Source organism: Fistularia commersonii, chromosome 21 (genome assembly GCF_037954325.1).
Source record: "Fistularia commersonii isolate RoL2024-O1a breed Wild chromosome 21, RoL_Fcom_v1.0, whole genome shotgun sequence".
Classification (NCBI taxonomy): Eukaryota; Metazoa; Chordata; class Actinopteri; order Syngnathiformes; family Fistulariidae; genus Fistularia; species Fistularia commersonii.
In genome coordinates, this window is record NC_141304.1 from 11,874,592 (window position 1) to 11,890,048 (window position 15,457).

At 42.8% G+C, this 15,457-nt stretch overlaps 1 protein-coding gene across 2 annotated transcripts in view; it reads right to left on the minus strand.

Moving 5' to 3' along the window:
* Window positions 1-14,382, minus strand: part of fgd5a (FYVE, RhoGEF and PH domain containing 5a) — a 32,302-nt gene extending 17,920 nt beyond the window's left edge. For both annotated transcript variants that reach the window (XM_086168468.1, XM_086168469.1), the window contains exons 1-5: window positions 14,127-14,382; window positions 9,852-12,555; window positions 3,752-3,869; window positions 2,818-2,876; window positions 1,921-1,951 (exon numbers count right to left, since the gene is read on the minus strand). In XM_086168468.1, coding sequence (XP_086024594.1) covers window positions 1,921-1,951; window positions 2,818-2,876; window positions 3,752-3,869; window positions 9,852-12,555; window positions 14,127-14,136 — 2,922 coding nt within the window. In that variant the 5' untranslated portion in view covers window positions 14,137-14,382. The remainder of the gene's footprint in view (window positions 1-1,920; window positions 1,952-2,817; window positions 2,877-3,751; window positions 3,870-9,851; window positions 12,556-14,126) is intronic.
* Window positions 14,383-15,457: the final 1,075 nt, after the last annotated feature.

Sequence of the window (15,457 nt, forward strand, 5' to 3'; positions counted from 1 at the left end):
CACACACACACACAGTGATGCGTGAATGAGAGGAGCTCTGGAGCTTCACTCTCAATTTTCTTGTGTCTATTCTCTACCGTTTTTTTTTTCACGTAAGGGAAGGGGGGAAAGGGGTTAAGAGCCAAATTTAAGCAGTTGGTTGAACAGCCGCTCATGCTCAGTCATAACTCAGCAGAGAGAGTCTGGTCTGAGGTCAAACGCCACAAACCCGTAGAAAATAATAAGTCCCTGCTTCATATACTGAAGCCGTTGTAGGGAAAATCATTTCGAGGACGAGCCTGGCTTCCCTTCCTATGTAGAGAAGGGGTCTGGAAATTCTTTGTATTCTTGCTATCCCTGATCAAACAATGGAACAATAGCTCATGCGTGGCTCTTGTTTGTTTTTCTCCCCAAATTGCATCGGTGCGTGTTTTGCCAGTGCCACGCTCTCTTGCTGATTTACGCTTTTTCTCGCTAATCAGAACATCAGTCTGTATCAAACACTAACTAATATCTCAGCAGATCGCTGCATGTGGAATAATGAGACCCTATAAAACACTGTACCCATGCATTATGCAACAGGATGATGAAAAAGCCTTCAATGTCACCTTTGAAAGGTGGCAAAAAGATTCAATTGAGTGGCATGGCAACAATGTGGATAAACACCCGCCAAGGTCACCTGCTAAAAAGCAAAAAATTGTGAATATGGATGCCACACAAAAGAGATGCCACAGTGCAGGTTATACAGCGCGCTCCTGCCTCGCTACCTGTGCTTTGACGCAGCGCGGCTAATTAATATAACAGCGCGGCGCGATAAGGCTGCAGACTTGGGTCCATTAGAGTGGTCTATTGTATAATATTTGCATTATTAGCACTTAATGGCATCAAATTACACATCTGACAGAGCAGCAGCTTTTGCATCGAGCGCAAGCGTTCATAAATCACAGTTGAGGGGCCACACATAAGAAATTCAGGGTATGACCTCAAACAAGGTTACAAGGTACAGGCTGACTGATGGACCTCTCCAGGTTCAATGACTCTACCTGTCAGATCTGTAACAGCAAACATAACCTTAATAGCAGCTCTGCCGCGCTGTACCAGCCATACCTCTCCAATAAAACTTTTTCTCAAGTGTCCACCGATTTATTTTGTGTGGTTGGTTGGATAAGATTCTATCTTTGCGATGCCGACCCCGGCTCTGACAGCCAGCGCGTGATCAATGATATGAAAAAAAAAAAGTTTTTAAATGTCTGCTCTGCGCATGACTGACCTCACCTTTAAATCCCAAGTCACGGATTACGGCGGTTGGAATCGGGAGACGCAAATGTCGACGCACGGAATGACTCGGAGGAACGAAATGAAACTTTCAAGTGATTTGGCGAATCCCGGTTTCGTCAAACAATTGTATCTCTCAACATATTTCTGGCGATTCTTAAGAGTACTTAATTTGGTGATCGCTTTTTCATACCACAATTTGCTTGGGTGATTTCAAACTCAATTCAAAACTTGATAGATTTGAAAATACCTGTTTTTCTCCCATTATAACCGAGCTAAGATTGCGATTTTCCGTATATCAGTGTTAAAAGACCCAAACAGCCTTTTCATGACCTCCAGGTGGCTGAGCGTTCGACTCGGCGTATCAGCAAAGCAAGGATGTAAGGACAGCATCAGCGAGAGCCCGGTGTGCACGCACTGCTTCACTTCACAACTGACCACACCAGAGTTAAGCATGTCAACTTTGTCAAGACCAGGAAGTAGATCTTGCTGCAACAACATTGATAAACCCTAAACGCGGCGTTATAGTAGGGGGGAGGTGGGAGACAGAGACTGGGGGGGGGGGGGCAGACGCACAGGACGCGATGTTATCAGATGGTTTTCTAGAAAGTGGGATAGGAAGAGGGAGATGCATTAAGAGCTAATGCTACGCCGTGATTTTCCTACCTCTTCGAGATACTTGAGGGCACCGACGTGTCTGTAAAACCAAAAAAAAAAAAAGAATTTAAATTAATGCAATGCAAATAATCCTTCCAAGTGGCCCCCCTGCCTGAAATTAAATCTTTGTGTTAGTGCGGCCCGTGGGTTTTTTTTCTCACATACATCTGGGGGTTTTATCCGGTGGGTTTAAAAAAAAAAAACGGTTAATGAAAAAGTAACTTTTTGAAGAATTTTTTGCTTCAAAATTTGAAAACAAAATGATTTTTTGATGAAAAAACATCTAGTCACATTGTTTTAACAATGTTTCCTTTTCTTATTTCTATGAAAACAAAAAAACGATAGCAAAAAAAAAATGGGCAAAATTAAATACATTGATTTAATAACCAGAATAGCCAACATTAGCCTTGTAAACATTGGACCATTTTCTAATAAATTCTAGTGTCAAATCTTCCCACAGTGACAAGATTTTCTCTTCTAGCAATATCTTTAGGGTGTAATTTCATCAATTCTTTTTTAATATTCATTTTTTTACAGGAAAAGTTCATTACATATAAAGATTTTTATAATTTACCTGTTTACCTCCTTTACGCTGAAACAAAGGAACAATTTGGACTTAGTGTCACTTTTAGTTAATGATTTTACCGGTCCGGCCCCCTTGACATTAAAATTGGACCGTATATGGACCAAAATGAGTTTGACATCCCCGATTTAAAGCATGCATGATGAAGACCTTGCGCATTTGGGATAAAATAGTGTATTTAATCAGTCAGAAAATGCCTTTATTTAATTGGCTGATGGAGATAGCGCTTCACACAGCGGGGGTACCGAAGGCAAAATAGCCCTTAAAATCTGCATGCGATCCGGCATGGGAGAAGCTCTCCTCCCTCGAGTGGAGATACTCACAGCCTCTCTGAGTCAACAAGCTCTTTGGCGACGTAGAACGCACGGGATCGCCCATCAATCTGTGCGACGGGGAGAAAGAACAGCGGGAGATGGATGAACAAGGCTAATGTGTAAAGGCCCTCTCCGGACACTTATTGCTCTGAAACATTAAAAGGAAAGGCGACACAGCAGCCGAGGTGACAGATGAAAAAGCGCTCCTGCTTCTTTTTTTTTTAGATATTTCCTGTCAAAATAAGAATGATTATTTCATTAAAGTGCAGCACTGACATAAGGGGGGGGGGGGGGGGGGGGGGCTTCTTAAGTTGAAATTCAGATGTATTATGTATGAGGAAATGTGTGTGTGTGATGCTGACAATGCTGGACATTGATTTCTAAGGCTAATCACTGGCTTGAAAACATCCAATTCCAGACATGATACTAAACCCATTTGATGGTGTTATTTTTTCCTGTGTTTGACATTCACACATACAGTTTTAAAGCGGGCTGATTATTATTTCCTCAAAATAGACCCAAAAGAAACCGAGACGCCGTCGCTTTTAATAGTGCAGATTATGTCTTTCTATTTCATTGCATTTAATTTGCTTTCAGGAAGACGGAGCAAGTTCACAACAGTTTAAACGGCGATAAAAAATATGAATCCCCATCCGTTGAACGTCTCATAATGGATGAACGCATAATGAAACGCTTGCTTTTGATTCTGAGAGCAATTAGTTTGTAATGCATTTTAAAGAAGATAAGCGCTCATTAGATATCCGTCTGGCCGACTTTTTATGGTATCAAGTCATTTTTATTTTAAAGCTTTTCAGCCTCTTCTTGAATATTTAAGGTTCAAACTTAATAAGAGTAGGCTGAAACATTAATGGGGGAACATCACAGCATGATTTCATTGTTTGACTTTTTGATTCAACGAATAATGCTGTATCTCGTAATTTACCTGTTTGTCGTAACTCTGCTCTGCGGCGCCTTCTTCCTCCTCGGAGGTTCGGCCGTGGTCTTCGTCGGCCGATTGCCCCGCAGAGACTGAGGTCAAAGGGAAAGGCTCTGTGTAGGCACTGCAAGGAGTTAGATGAAACAGTATGACAACACATTGAAAAAAATCCCATACAGCGCTCCAGAAATATCACAGATAATAAATAGTTAATGATATAATAACATCCACATTATAGCACGTCTTCAGCGGCTGTGGTTTAAACTGCCGTCAAAGAATTTTAACAACCAAATTACTGAAGCGTTTCACATTTTCTGCAAATCCGCTTCCATTCAACGACTATAGCAGGATTCTATCTAAATGCAGATGTGGAAAAAAAAAACAAAAAACCCTGACATACTTAAATTGCTCTCTTGCTGTGAAACTTCATCCTGCTCAGCAAATTACCTAAATGTTCACGAAGACTATAACTATATTTTTATGTAAACGATTAACTGTTGTATCGTGTATTTTATTCCTGCCTTATATATGAATTCCGGCTCTTGTCCAGTCCACTGACAACATTAAATCCCCTTTCCTGGTTCTCTCTTCCTGGCTCAGATGGCACAGTTATGTACAGTATGTACACTGATAATCCTTCAGTGCTGCTTTATCCAGATGGCGGTTGGCTGGGGCGGGGGTGGGGGTGAAGGTCAGTGCATGTAATCCTTTTAAATGCTACCTGTGGTAATTATAAGTGACCTCCGGCCCATTAAGACCCACTCAGTATGTTTATCAGAGTTTTTATTCCCAGAGTGACGAATCAGTAATAATCTAAAAGCAACCCCGGGGACAACAATGACTATTTGCAGCTACCTTGATCACTCATAGCGTAACTGTTTCATAGAGAGCCCTGCCATACGGGAGAACCTAAACACAGAACGCTCAAAGTAAATGATATACACAAAAAATGCTTTTTTTGTCTTATTAATAGTCGAGAAGTTCAGAATCAGAATCAGAAAAAAAGTTAAGACGGAGAAATCAACCCTTGAGTTATCTCCGATTTTGCATTCGCTATTTCATAAAGAGATGAACCCTTTTCTTTAAATTTGGTTTCTGCGCTGTACATCTTTTCCTGCCCTCTACAAGATGAATATCTACCAGCTTGGAAACACAAATTAGTCAATAAATAATTAAAAAAACACACACAATCCACAATAACTCCCAAAATATGAATTGTATTAATGCAGGAGCATGTCAACTTTGTATTAATGCAAGTGGCTCAAGACAGAGAAGTCATTTTAGTAGTCTATGCATTTAGGCAACCATTAAAAATGCAAACTGTAAAGTTATGACACCTGGCAACTTCATTCTACAAGCTGGATTTAATTTATTGGTCATAACTCACGAGACACCAGAATGCACCCAAAAGTGGAATATTATAATAATATGACAGCTTTTCATGTGAATTTATGCACAATTCCGTTTGGATCCGTACAACAATTCATAGAAAAGCTTACTATACACACACACACACACACACACACACACACACACGCACACACACACACACTGTTACTTCTGGGGGGGGACTTGGGAGCAGAAAAATCAACCTAGTATGTATTACTAAATGATTTTAGGAAAGAAACACAAAAGGTGAGAAGGACCAGAACTCGTTCTTTTCTTAATTCGGAGTGAAAATAAAGGAATTACTGGGGATTCACAGTTTTCGGTCTCAACCATCGACATCAACATCTGATATCAAATCAGGCGTAAGAAATGTTCAATTTGTTTCTTTGGTGAAGAGCGATTATGTTTCATGCTTTTGCAGGGAGTTTCTATAATTTCTCTTCCTGGTTACCAATTTTTCTAAAAGCCCAAACATAGCATGTGTACGCTAATGCGCAAATACTTTTAACAAGACCATTAGATTGAAATGCTATTAAGCCACCTGACTGTAGTGACTTTTATAACCCGGCAAAGTTAAATCTACTGTGTCAAATTCAAAAGAAGCAAAAATGACTGAAGAAAAAGCAGAGGGGATTTGATGGTGCCTATAATAGGTGATTCAATTGAACAGCTAAACTTTCTGAGGATTAAAATATTTTTCGGGTGCAATCAAATGCACCCTTTTTCACTCAAAATGGCCCTATTACAGAAAATAGGTGCACCTGCATAGGTTCATTTGTCAGGAAACTAGGGGGAACATGTGCATTAATAGAGGAATTATGAGAATGGCGGCTGTTTTAATTTGTTTTTGGTTTGAAGACAACACGCTTCTGTGAAACCTGTGCGATGTACAGATTGTTGAAAAAAACGGATTCCTTGATTCTGCCGACTTGCGATGTAATTTCTAACAATAACAACCCGACAGAGCGACTGACTCGATCATTACGCTGGCATTAAATGATTTTACAACCTCATTGTGAGCCGCCGAACTGCGTGCCCTTCGATTTTAAGAATGTGTGTATGACGGGTACAGGAGGCATTCCTGTAGGCGGAACAATAAAAAGCAGACCTGGAATTCCTGAAAGGACCACACCTCATCTTTTTGTTTAAGGGAGTGTCTGGGAACCTTCATTGTGACCCCTTTCTCTCACTTCCATCCTATCTGTCATCCCCTGCCTCCATCTCCCTGACTCCAGCCACTGCCCCACCCTTGTGCTGCATTTCCTGTAAACAGGCTGGTTGGAAGCTCCTAGGCTGGACACTTCCTCCCCGGAGATGACCTGGCAATGACCTCAGAATGCCTGGCGAGAGGCCTGGCGAGCGAACGACACACCCGGCCCGCCACCTCGCCACACAATCACCGCCCGGTACGACGACTTACTAAGATGGTTCCTTCATCGCTGCTGATTTAACAGTGGATGGAGGACGTGTAGCGGGCCGCGGCGGCGCTAGCTGGACTCTTGCGAGTGAAACAACAGCACAAAGTGTGCTACAGATGTGCAGCGCTGATTGTATTAGAATCACCAACTTTAGCACTGGACAGGGACAGCTGCATATCTACATTATACACATGGAGCGTCTTAAAACGGACATAAATAAAAATTACTGGTCTCAAAGGCGAATAAAGGCACAAATCGTGGATTTTCTTTTTTTTTTTGCTTAAACAAGTTTGTTTTTTTTCCCCTCTTGCTCGTTTGTTCCCACACTGCTGCTTGGCCAGGACAATTGTGCTGAGACTGCAGCAAGAGCTTCATTTTGATAAAGCAGCAAGTTTGTGTGAGCTTGTGCACTTAAACATGCATGTGCTCACACACACACACACACACACACACACACACACACACACACACACACACACAAACCGTAGCCAGGTCTAGAATGAGTCACAAATGTTGGTATGCCCTTTGTTGTGTCCACTTTGTACCATGGAAGCTTGCTAATGAACTTGTCTCTTTGCTTAGCCTGAACACTTCCAGCAGTAGTTTGAATAATGATATACATTAATCACCCATGGAAAAAACCACAGGTGGGATGAAGCCAAGGCAAATTTTATGTTGGCCACTGTCACAGGTCCCTTTTGTGCAGAGCTTTGAGGCTATTTGGTCAATCTTCTCAACACTAAACTCCCTGTTTTCTCTTTGTATATAAAGCCATGTTGACTACTGACTGCGTCCATGATAAATCACTACCTTCATCGGCCGGTCAGTCCGGGATACAAACGAAGCCGAGCTCTTAAGAGCTCAGAGGATGATGCACGAATAATAGCTTGGACAAATACCACACACACAGTGAGGATATTGGATGCACATCCATGCATTTGCACTCAAATAAATGTAAAACAGACCCCTAAAGAGACACAAAGAGTAGCCCTGGCAACAGAAGCTCCTCAAGGGGAAAATGGTGAAGTGGAGGTGACAGGACAGATAGGCTTTTTGCATCATTGTGAGTGGTGTGAGGCCTTCGCCGCACAATGAGCCCTATCGATAAGATCACCGACTGTAAAAGAGCCCACACTGGGCGATCATTGTCCGGGAGATGGAAGGATTTTACTGTGGAGGAATGTATAGAATCTAAAAGACGCAAATATAGGAACGATTCTCCATTCTCAAGTACAGAAGTCATGAAAAGCCACCGAAAGTGTGTGTGTGTATATACATACATGTATACATACTGTATGTGTATCAATATATACAAAATAACGGGAGGACTTAAACAACACAATGTAACTCCAAGTCAATCACACTTCTGTGAAATCAAAGTGTCCATTTAGGAAGCAAGACTGGTTCATTCTGACTTGTTTTAAGGACATTATATCAAAGTTGGATCAGCCCGTCATGTGTTTTCACGTTTTAATTTTGAGTGCGACTCCATATCGAGACCTCCATGGGTTAAACCATTTGATTTCTATTGATCATTTTTGTGTGATTGTGTCGTCAGCACATTTAACTATGTAAAGAACAAAGCATTCAATAAGAAGATTTCATTCATCAGATCTAGGATGTGATGTTATTTTAGCGTTCCCTTAGCGTATACACACACACACACACACACACATATGTATATATATATATATATATATATATATATATATATATATATATACATATATATATACACACATACACATACACAAGCACACACACCTCCGTGTAGATACGGTATAAAGGCATATTAATGCTATATATACATATGGATATGTCAAATTATTTCTATGTATATATCATATGAGTGTGTATTTGTATATATATATGTATATATATATACATACATACACACATGTTATCTATTTATCTATTATATTAATGGAATTTCATATATATATATATGTGTGTGTGTGTGTGTGTGTGTGTGTGTGTGTATAAATGAAATCCCAAACCAATTTTTCTATCTGTATGTAGGTATGAGATAGTGTAGCCCCAGGGCAAAATTGTGGAATTGGAATTGGCTCCACATGAACGATAAAAGGAAGGACATATGAGAAATAAAAAGACATTTAGAGATGGAAGAAGTCTACGCCAAGATTATCTTAAACCTTTTTAGGGAGCGCTCGGTAATGGTCTGTCTCTTTGACCACTCGCGGACCATCAAACAAAACTATTTCATTAAGACCGGGGAAACACTGTGGCCTGTAGCAGCTGGAGCTTTGACTGAGGCCGGGATAATTCGGTACCGTCTGCCTACCGTGATCCCTCACTCTGTCACACACTGCAGTAAAACCTGCGGTCCCTCAAGGGTCCAGTGAAAGAGAGGCAACGGTGAAAAAGCTACTTTAATAAAGGTACTTCTAAACTTAACCATAGGTGTCAGGTACAGAGGAGCAATTACGAGAACCGCTTTTGCTATTCTCCTTTTTCTTGCCTCCCTCGTCTTATATTTCTGTTTCCTCTCTTATCTGACTTCTCCTTGTCCTCGTCCTGAAACGTTTTCGTCTCTCACGCGTAAATCCTTGTGAGAAAATACTCGATCGCGAATACTTTCACAGCTTTTCGTTCCTAATTGCGGCCCGTGATGACTTAATCTCAAATGAATCATCCGTGCCCGGTCGGCTACGCAATTACCCCGGTGTGTTTGCCGCATTTAAAACCTGCAAAAGGACGCGGCAGCACCAGATGTGACCTCTAAATCCACCAAATTAAAAAAACAGGAGAAAGCTGTCCCAAAAGCCCCGTCCATCTTACCAGCGCCAGTGATGCCTGACACAGCAGGCTGCTCATCCCTCACTGATCTTCATCCTACAAGAGGGAGGTCTGATTCTACTCCATCAGGTACTCGCTGCTCATTCTACAGTATAAATATATCTGTCGGCTTTTGGATCAAGAGTCCATTAGAGGTCCGGCGCGAGTGTCCGAGTGGACAACCTTCGCTCGCTGCTACGCTGCGACGTATACTTTAAGTAAGTAAACATACAGAATAAATTATTTATAACCCACACCGGAGTAGCCTTGTTGTCCAAGTTGTCCTTTTTCAAATTGTTGAACAATGAACATTTTGCAATATAGTTTGTCCCTTTGAGACAAAACAGTGACACCCTGAAAATGATTCTGTTTTAGTCACAAAACTCTCCTTTTCCGGATCAACTCTAAGATGTATCCTGTGGAGTATAAAGGTTTGATCTGGTCTGTAGATCTGTTAAGTAGGTAACACAGTTCTTTAAAGGTTTACATGAGATTTACGATACCTTTCGGCGTCCACTTTGCTCATTTGCGGTTTGCTGTCGATCCCCGGGAAGCTATTCATGTCCACGTAGCCGTCGTTCTCATTGCAGGGAGCGGTCATACGGTTGGGGTCCTCGAAAAACTCGGTCACGGTGTGGGATCTGGTGGGCCTGCCGGGGATTTGGATGTTCTCGTAATCTGAACTCATGGCTGGAATGTTTTCATAGTCAGAGGTGTCTGCACTGGGGAAGGAGATGGAACGGGGTTTGGTTAAAGGCAGCGGCATCGCAGAGCGCCGAGACCGCTCCTCGAAAGACTCGACCCTCGAGACGACCCTGCCGAAAGCTTTGGGGTCACCTTTCCTTCTCTGGTGGTCTTTATAAAGGACAAGGGGGGACGATAGATCTGACGAATGCTGTTGAGCATTTAGAATGCGTGACTGGGGTTGAGGAGAGCTGCCTGTGCTTCGACAGTCAAGGTCGATGACCCTCGCCGGGCCGTGGTGGCTGGACTCCGAAGAGGAACGCGAAGAACGAACGGCCCCGTCACTAAAACCTTTAGATTCTGACTTCCTTTTGAACTTCAGTGCCAGGAAACGCTTAAAGGAAGACTTTTTTTTCTTAAGTTTCTCACTAGATTCGTGTTGGCTCAAGAGCGACGGGGAACTCTTAGTCACGGGTCTCTTGGTGATGTACGCCAGCTCGAAAGGCGGAGGTATGTCCACTAGAGACGTTGGCGTGGAAACACCGCTGGATGATTGATGACTACGCTGGGAGAAGCTTCCAGAAGAGGTTATGACACATGGGAGGGAAAGAGTGTCATCTTTCCTCTTTATCCTGATTTCATCATTCAGGCCGTGGTTGGCCAACGACAGTTCTTGACCCTCGGCCGAACGGGAGTACAACAAGAAGCGACGAGACTTCATCGACGGGATGGAGTTGACCCCGGGCGGCTTCACGTGGCAAAGCGGTTCGTTGTTCTTATCAAGAGCCACCGTGCAGTAGTCGTGCGTCTGGTAATCTGATACCGTCTCCTCCGGTACGGTCTCGGGAACGTAACCTGGAATTTTCCCGGAATAAGAACGCGAACGTGTCACAATCGTCTTTCTATCCAAGCTCAAAAAGTTCTCCCCCTCGGAGTCAAACCCCGCCTCTTCGTAAATGTGTTCCTCGCTGTCTGAATCCGTGTCCTCGTAGTAAGGCACGATATGACAGTCCAGTTCCTCGATGTCTTCTTCGAAGGCCTCGGTGGTGTGCGCAAACACCACCCTGTTGGTGAGCTCGGGGGTTCGGCCCAGGTCTAAGTCTGTCGGCACTGTGATGTTGCATAACCTGAGGCGAGGCTGGCAGCTTTTTCTTTGGTTAAGGAAGGCCTGTTCTCGTTTGGCCGTTCTCTCTTTTGCAGTTTTTACTCGGATGTGTTTCCTCTCCGTCTCCTCTTCTTCGTCCTCGTCTCCTATCTCGACGTAATCCTCTGACGAGACGCACTCGGCCTGCTCTAAATCGTCTGCTTTAATGCAGAGAGAATCGTCGATGTCTGCATACTCGTCCGCCGACTCGCCGTCTTTAGCTTTGTCTTCCGAATGATCCCTCGCCTCGTCCTCCTCTTCGATGTCGCCCTGTTCCGAAAAGACGGGTTTTTCATCCTCCGGTTTGTCCACGTCATCCGATGACACGTAATAAGGTTCCTGGTTCGAGCAGTTTGACTTTTGCAGTTCATGGGACGGCTTCTCATCGGCGTCGTCTTGAGCCCACTCGGGATCGGCGGTGCCGGTAACGTCCGACGGGACGGCTTCGATGACCGAATACGGCCCGAACACGTCTTCCGTGCTGGATGTGAATCGGAAACAGCCGGACACGTCCTTGGTGGCACGTTCCGGTTGCCATACCTCTGTATCTCCTGTTTCGGCCGGGTCGCAAGACTCGCAGGTATCGCTGGCGTCGTCCGTCGGGCCGATCACATCGTAGGGATACTCCTCTGTTACGGTCGGGAGCACGCTGAATCCGAATGCGAATCCTCCGGCCTCCAGCTCAGGCTCATTTATGAGCAGGTCGCAATGGACAGCGTCTCTATTAATGTCAATACCGTTGTTCTGCTCACCCCGGTTGAGAGAGCGCTCTCGATCACAGTTTTGTTCTTCCGCGTTTTCATCCGTGTCTATTTCAACATTTCCGCCAGGATCTCGCTCCTCTTCTTCCACGTTCGCTGCCGCCGTCACCTCATTTTCACCCGTCGGGAGTGAAATTTCAGATGTATTATTATCATTTTGATTGATTTCCTCTTGCACCCGATTCAAGTCACCGTCAGTGTTTTCATCCTCAGTAGTATCATCTGCAATGACCGTGTCTTCAGAGCCAACGCTGTCTATGTCGCCATCGTTATTAATCGATACCTCCCTGCTCCGGATCTCCTCTACGTCTCCTTCTATAATATCATCGGGCTCATCCTCCGCTTCACTCGTCTCCTTGTTTTCCTGCCTCTGCACGGTTGTTTCGTGAAGATCTTCTACCTCCCCGTCTGAGTGATCCAGGTCTCCGTTGCTGAGGCTCGGGGAGGGACATGTCTCCCCCTGCGGCGGGGGCTCATACAGAGGTCTGGGCTTGGGGGCGACAGGAGGTTTTGGTCCAATCACAAAGGAACAAGGCCTTGACATCAGCTTGGACTGCACTTTGATGGTCAGGTGACTGCGGATCTTCGGCCGAGGGACTTGCAGTGGCTTTTGGATGTCTACAAAAAAAAAAGCAAAAAAAACAAAAACAAAAAATAAAATCTGTTGAAGCTGTGCACATCTTGTTTTATATTTCATGTTTTTGTACATATGGATAGCAAAGTCTGAGTGTACATTTTGCAATGGGAAACACTGTTCTGGAGAGCGGTCTGTGACATGCATAAGGCTGCAGGGGACATTATCAGCAGGAAAAACAACAGAGACACACGGTACATAGAGGAGGAAAAAATAACACCTCACTGTCTGGGAAATGACATATGCATGTTGGAGAAGTGGATGTTAAACGTTGATGTCCGATCACAACCAAACTATAAAATATATCATTTAAAAAAAAGAATCGCAACACAAAATGTGTTGTGTACAGTGAAACAACACAAGTGACTGGTTAAAAATAAAATATAAAACATATTAAAAAATATGAAAATATAAAAAAAAAAAAAAAACGGTTAAATATGTCAAATATAAAAATATCCAAGTTATCACATTAACATTTCTTTCATTAATTGTCGGTGAAATTGTGATGTCATTAAAGACTGCTGATTATAAAATTTATAACTGTCATGAAACACACCCATACTTAACCGAGTGTGCACACCCCTGGCCGCTTCCTGTTATTGAGTACCTGCCCTGACGCACATCCTATTAAACCCTGTGTGTGTCTCTGCCTGTCCACTGATTTTTCTCCAGAAAAAAGTCTTACTGGTCTTTTTGAGCCCGTTTCCTTGATGGTCTCCATTTATCGATTCTCTTTCAAATAATGTGAACATGGACATTTTTAATTCACCGAAGAAAGTTCCTAACATGTTCAGTCCTCCTTGAAGGACTCCACACAGGATGTCCACAGGAAGGACATTAACAGCATGGCCCCCCGTCACTCCGCCGTGAACCTCTCTAGGAGTACACATTTTCAAAACACAAATGGACTTCCTTCTCCTCATTCTTCCCAGAATTCTCACAAAATACACACCGTGCAACACACACACACACACACACACATGCATGCGGACACTCACGCACACTTTTTTTCCCCCCCTTTATTTTTGCTGAAAAAGCCTTTTGAGTGTGTCAAAGAACAATAAAACTGGCAGAAAAAAAAACAAGGGTCCCGGACTGACAAAGCACCCAACTGCAAACAACAGGATATGAATTATGCAACAAGAATTCAATTAAACCAAATGTTTGGAAAACAAAGGATGAGATAAACAAGGGGACCTTGGCTTTGTGCAAAGTCACAGGATATACGATTTCAGACGCCGTCTTCATCCTGAAATGTCACCTGTTAACCAATACAACTTAATACGATTAAAATTCTGGGCTTGTTGCATGAACACGCAACTTTAAAATTTCCTGCACAAATGAGCCCACGCACTCTTCAAAAGTCATAAAGATGGTTAAATCAATTAATATCGGATTTCAACATTGAATATACCTTCCATACAACAACAACAAAAAGAAATCAAAGAAGAGAGAATCAAAATCAAGGAAATAAATAAATCATTCACATGTAACTGTCTGTATTTTATATAAAACATTCAAATTCCGTACTCCAAATTCTGGACTCCCAACCAACCTGTGTTCATTGTGGGTCAACATCATCCACGGGTGCCGACAGTGGCCATCCTTTTCCCCGACGCCGAAAGTCTTCCTCCGAAATGAAACTTAATCCAAATGCAAAGTCGTCGAGGTGAAGTCGAGCTGGAAAGAAGAGGACTTGCCGAACATGTCCGTCTCTCCGGTGGAAGTGATCGGTCGTGCAGGACGCCTCGGTGCGCGGAGCGGCAGATGTGTCTTCAGCTGGCTTGCATCTCCAACACTGATGTAACCGGTGCGCTCTTGTGGAGAAACAGGAGGTGCTGCCCGGCGCTTCCTGAGGCTGGACTTCACACCGCACACACTCTGCCTATGCAAGGGAGGATCAGCGTTCACTTGCCCAAATCATCATCATCATCATCATCATTATTATTATTATTACTATAATCAATCCTGTGATTATTATTATTATTATTATTATTATATAGTTTAATTCCTCTCCCTTCAGCTGCAGGGAATGTTCAAATCTTTGCACTGAAGACCTTAAAACACTTTATAGCCTTGACTTTGACACTTTATAGTTTTATTTGTATTTCTTATTCCCCCCCCCCTTTTTTTTTACTGTTTATACAATTTCCTACTGTTATTTATTATTGTTATGTTTTACTTGAAACTGGCACAACAATTTCCTTCGGGATAAATGAAGTTGTTCTTATTATTTTTATTATTCTTATATTATTATTATCATTACTATTATTATTATTATTATTATTGTTATCCTCATCATCACCATTATTATTATGTACTATAGAGTATGTTCGTAGGCAATATTGATTTTGGAATTATGGGATTATCATGGCACTGCTGGATGTCTGCATTGACAGCAAAGGAAGGGCTGATTTTAGATTAATCAAATTCAATCAGTTTGAGCTGATTTCAATGACACGGGTGCAAATGGAGGAATGAATGATGTCTTCGTTGTGACGCTTAATGAAAAATGTATCAACGCGATTAATGGTATGACCGCAGTTGGGAAATTAAACGTTTTCACAAACGCTCACGACATTCCCCTTTTCATTCTATGACAGATTGGAACATCGTGTATTCTGAAATCAAATATAGATGTGTTCATTGTTTTCTTTTGCTTTTTTGCCCACAGAATATTTCCTGGACCAGAGCGGTGCATAGAAAAGTTCCTAAAATCAGTTTCCAAAAACAGTTTCTCTAGGATACCGAAGCTTTCGCTATTGGCCAGGCTTCCTGGCTTAGCATCTGTTGCATGATTGAATGAGTGCAACCCTTTAAAAACCTCTCTTCATAACAGGAAACTTGCTCTCCCTGTTTCCTGCACAACAGGCTACACTTCCTTAG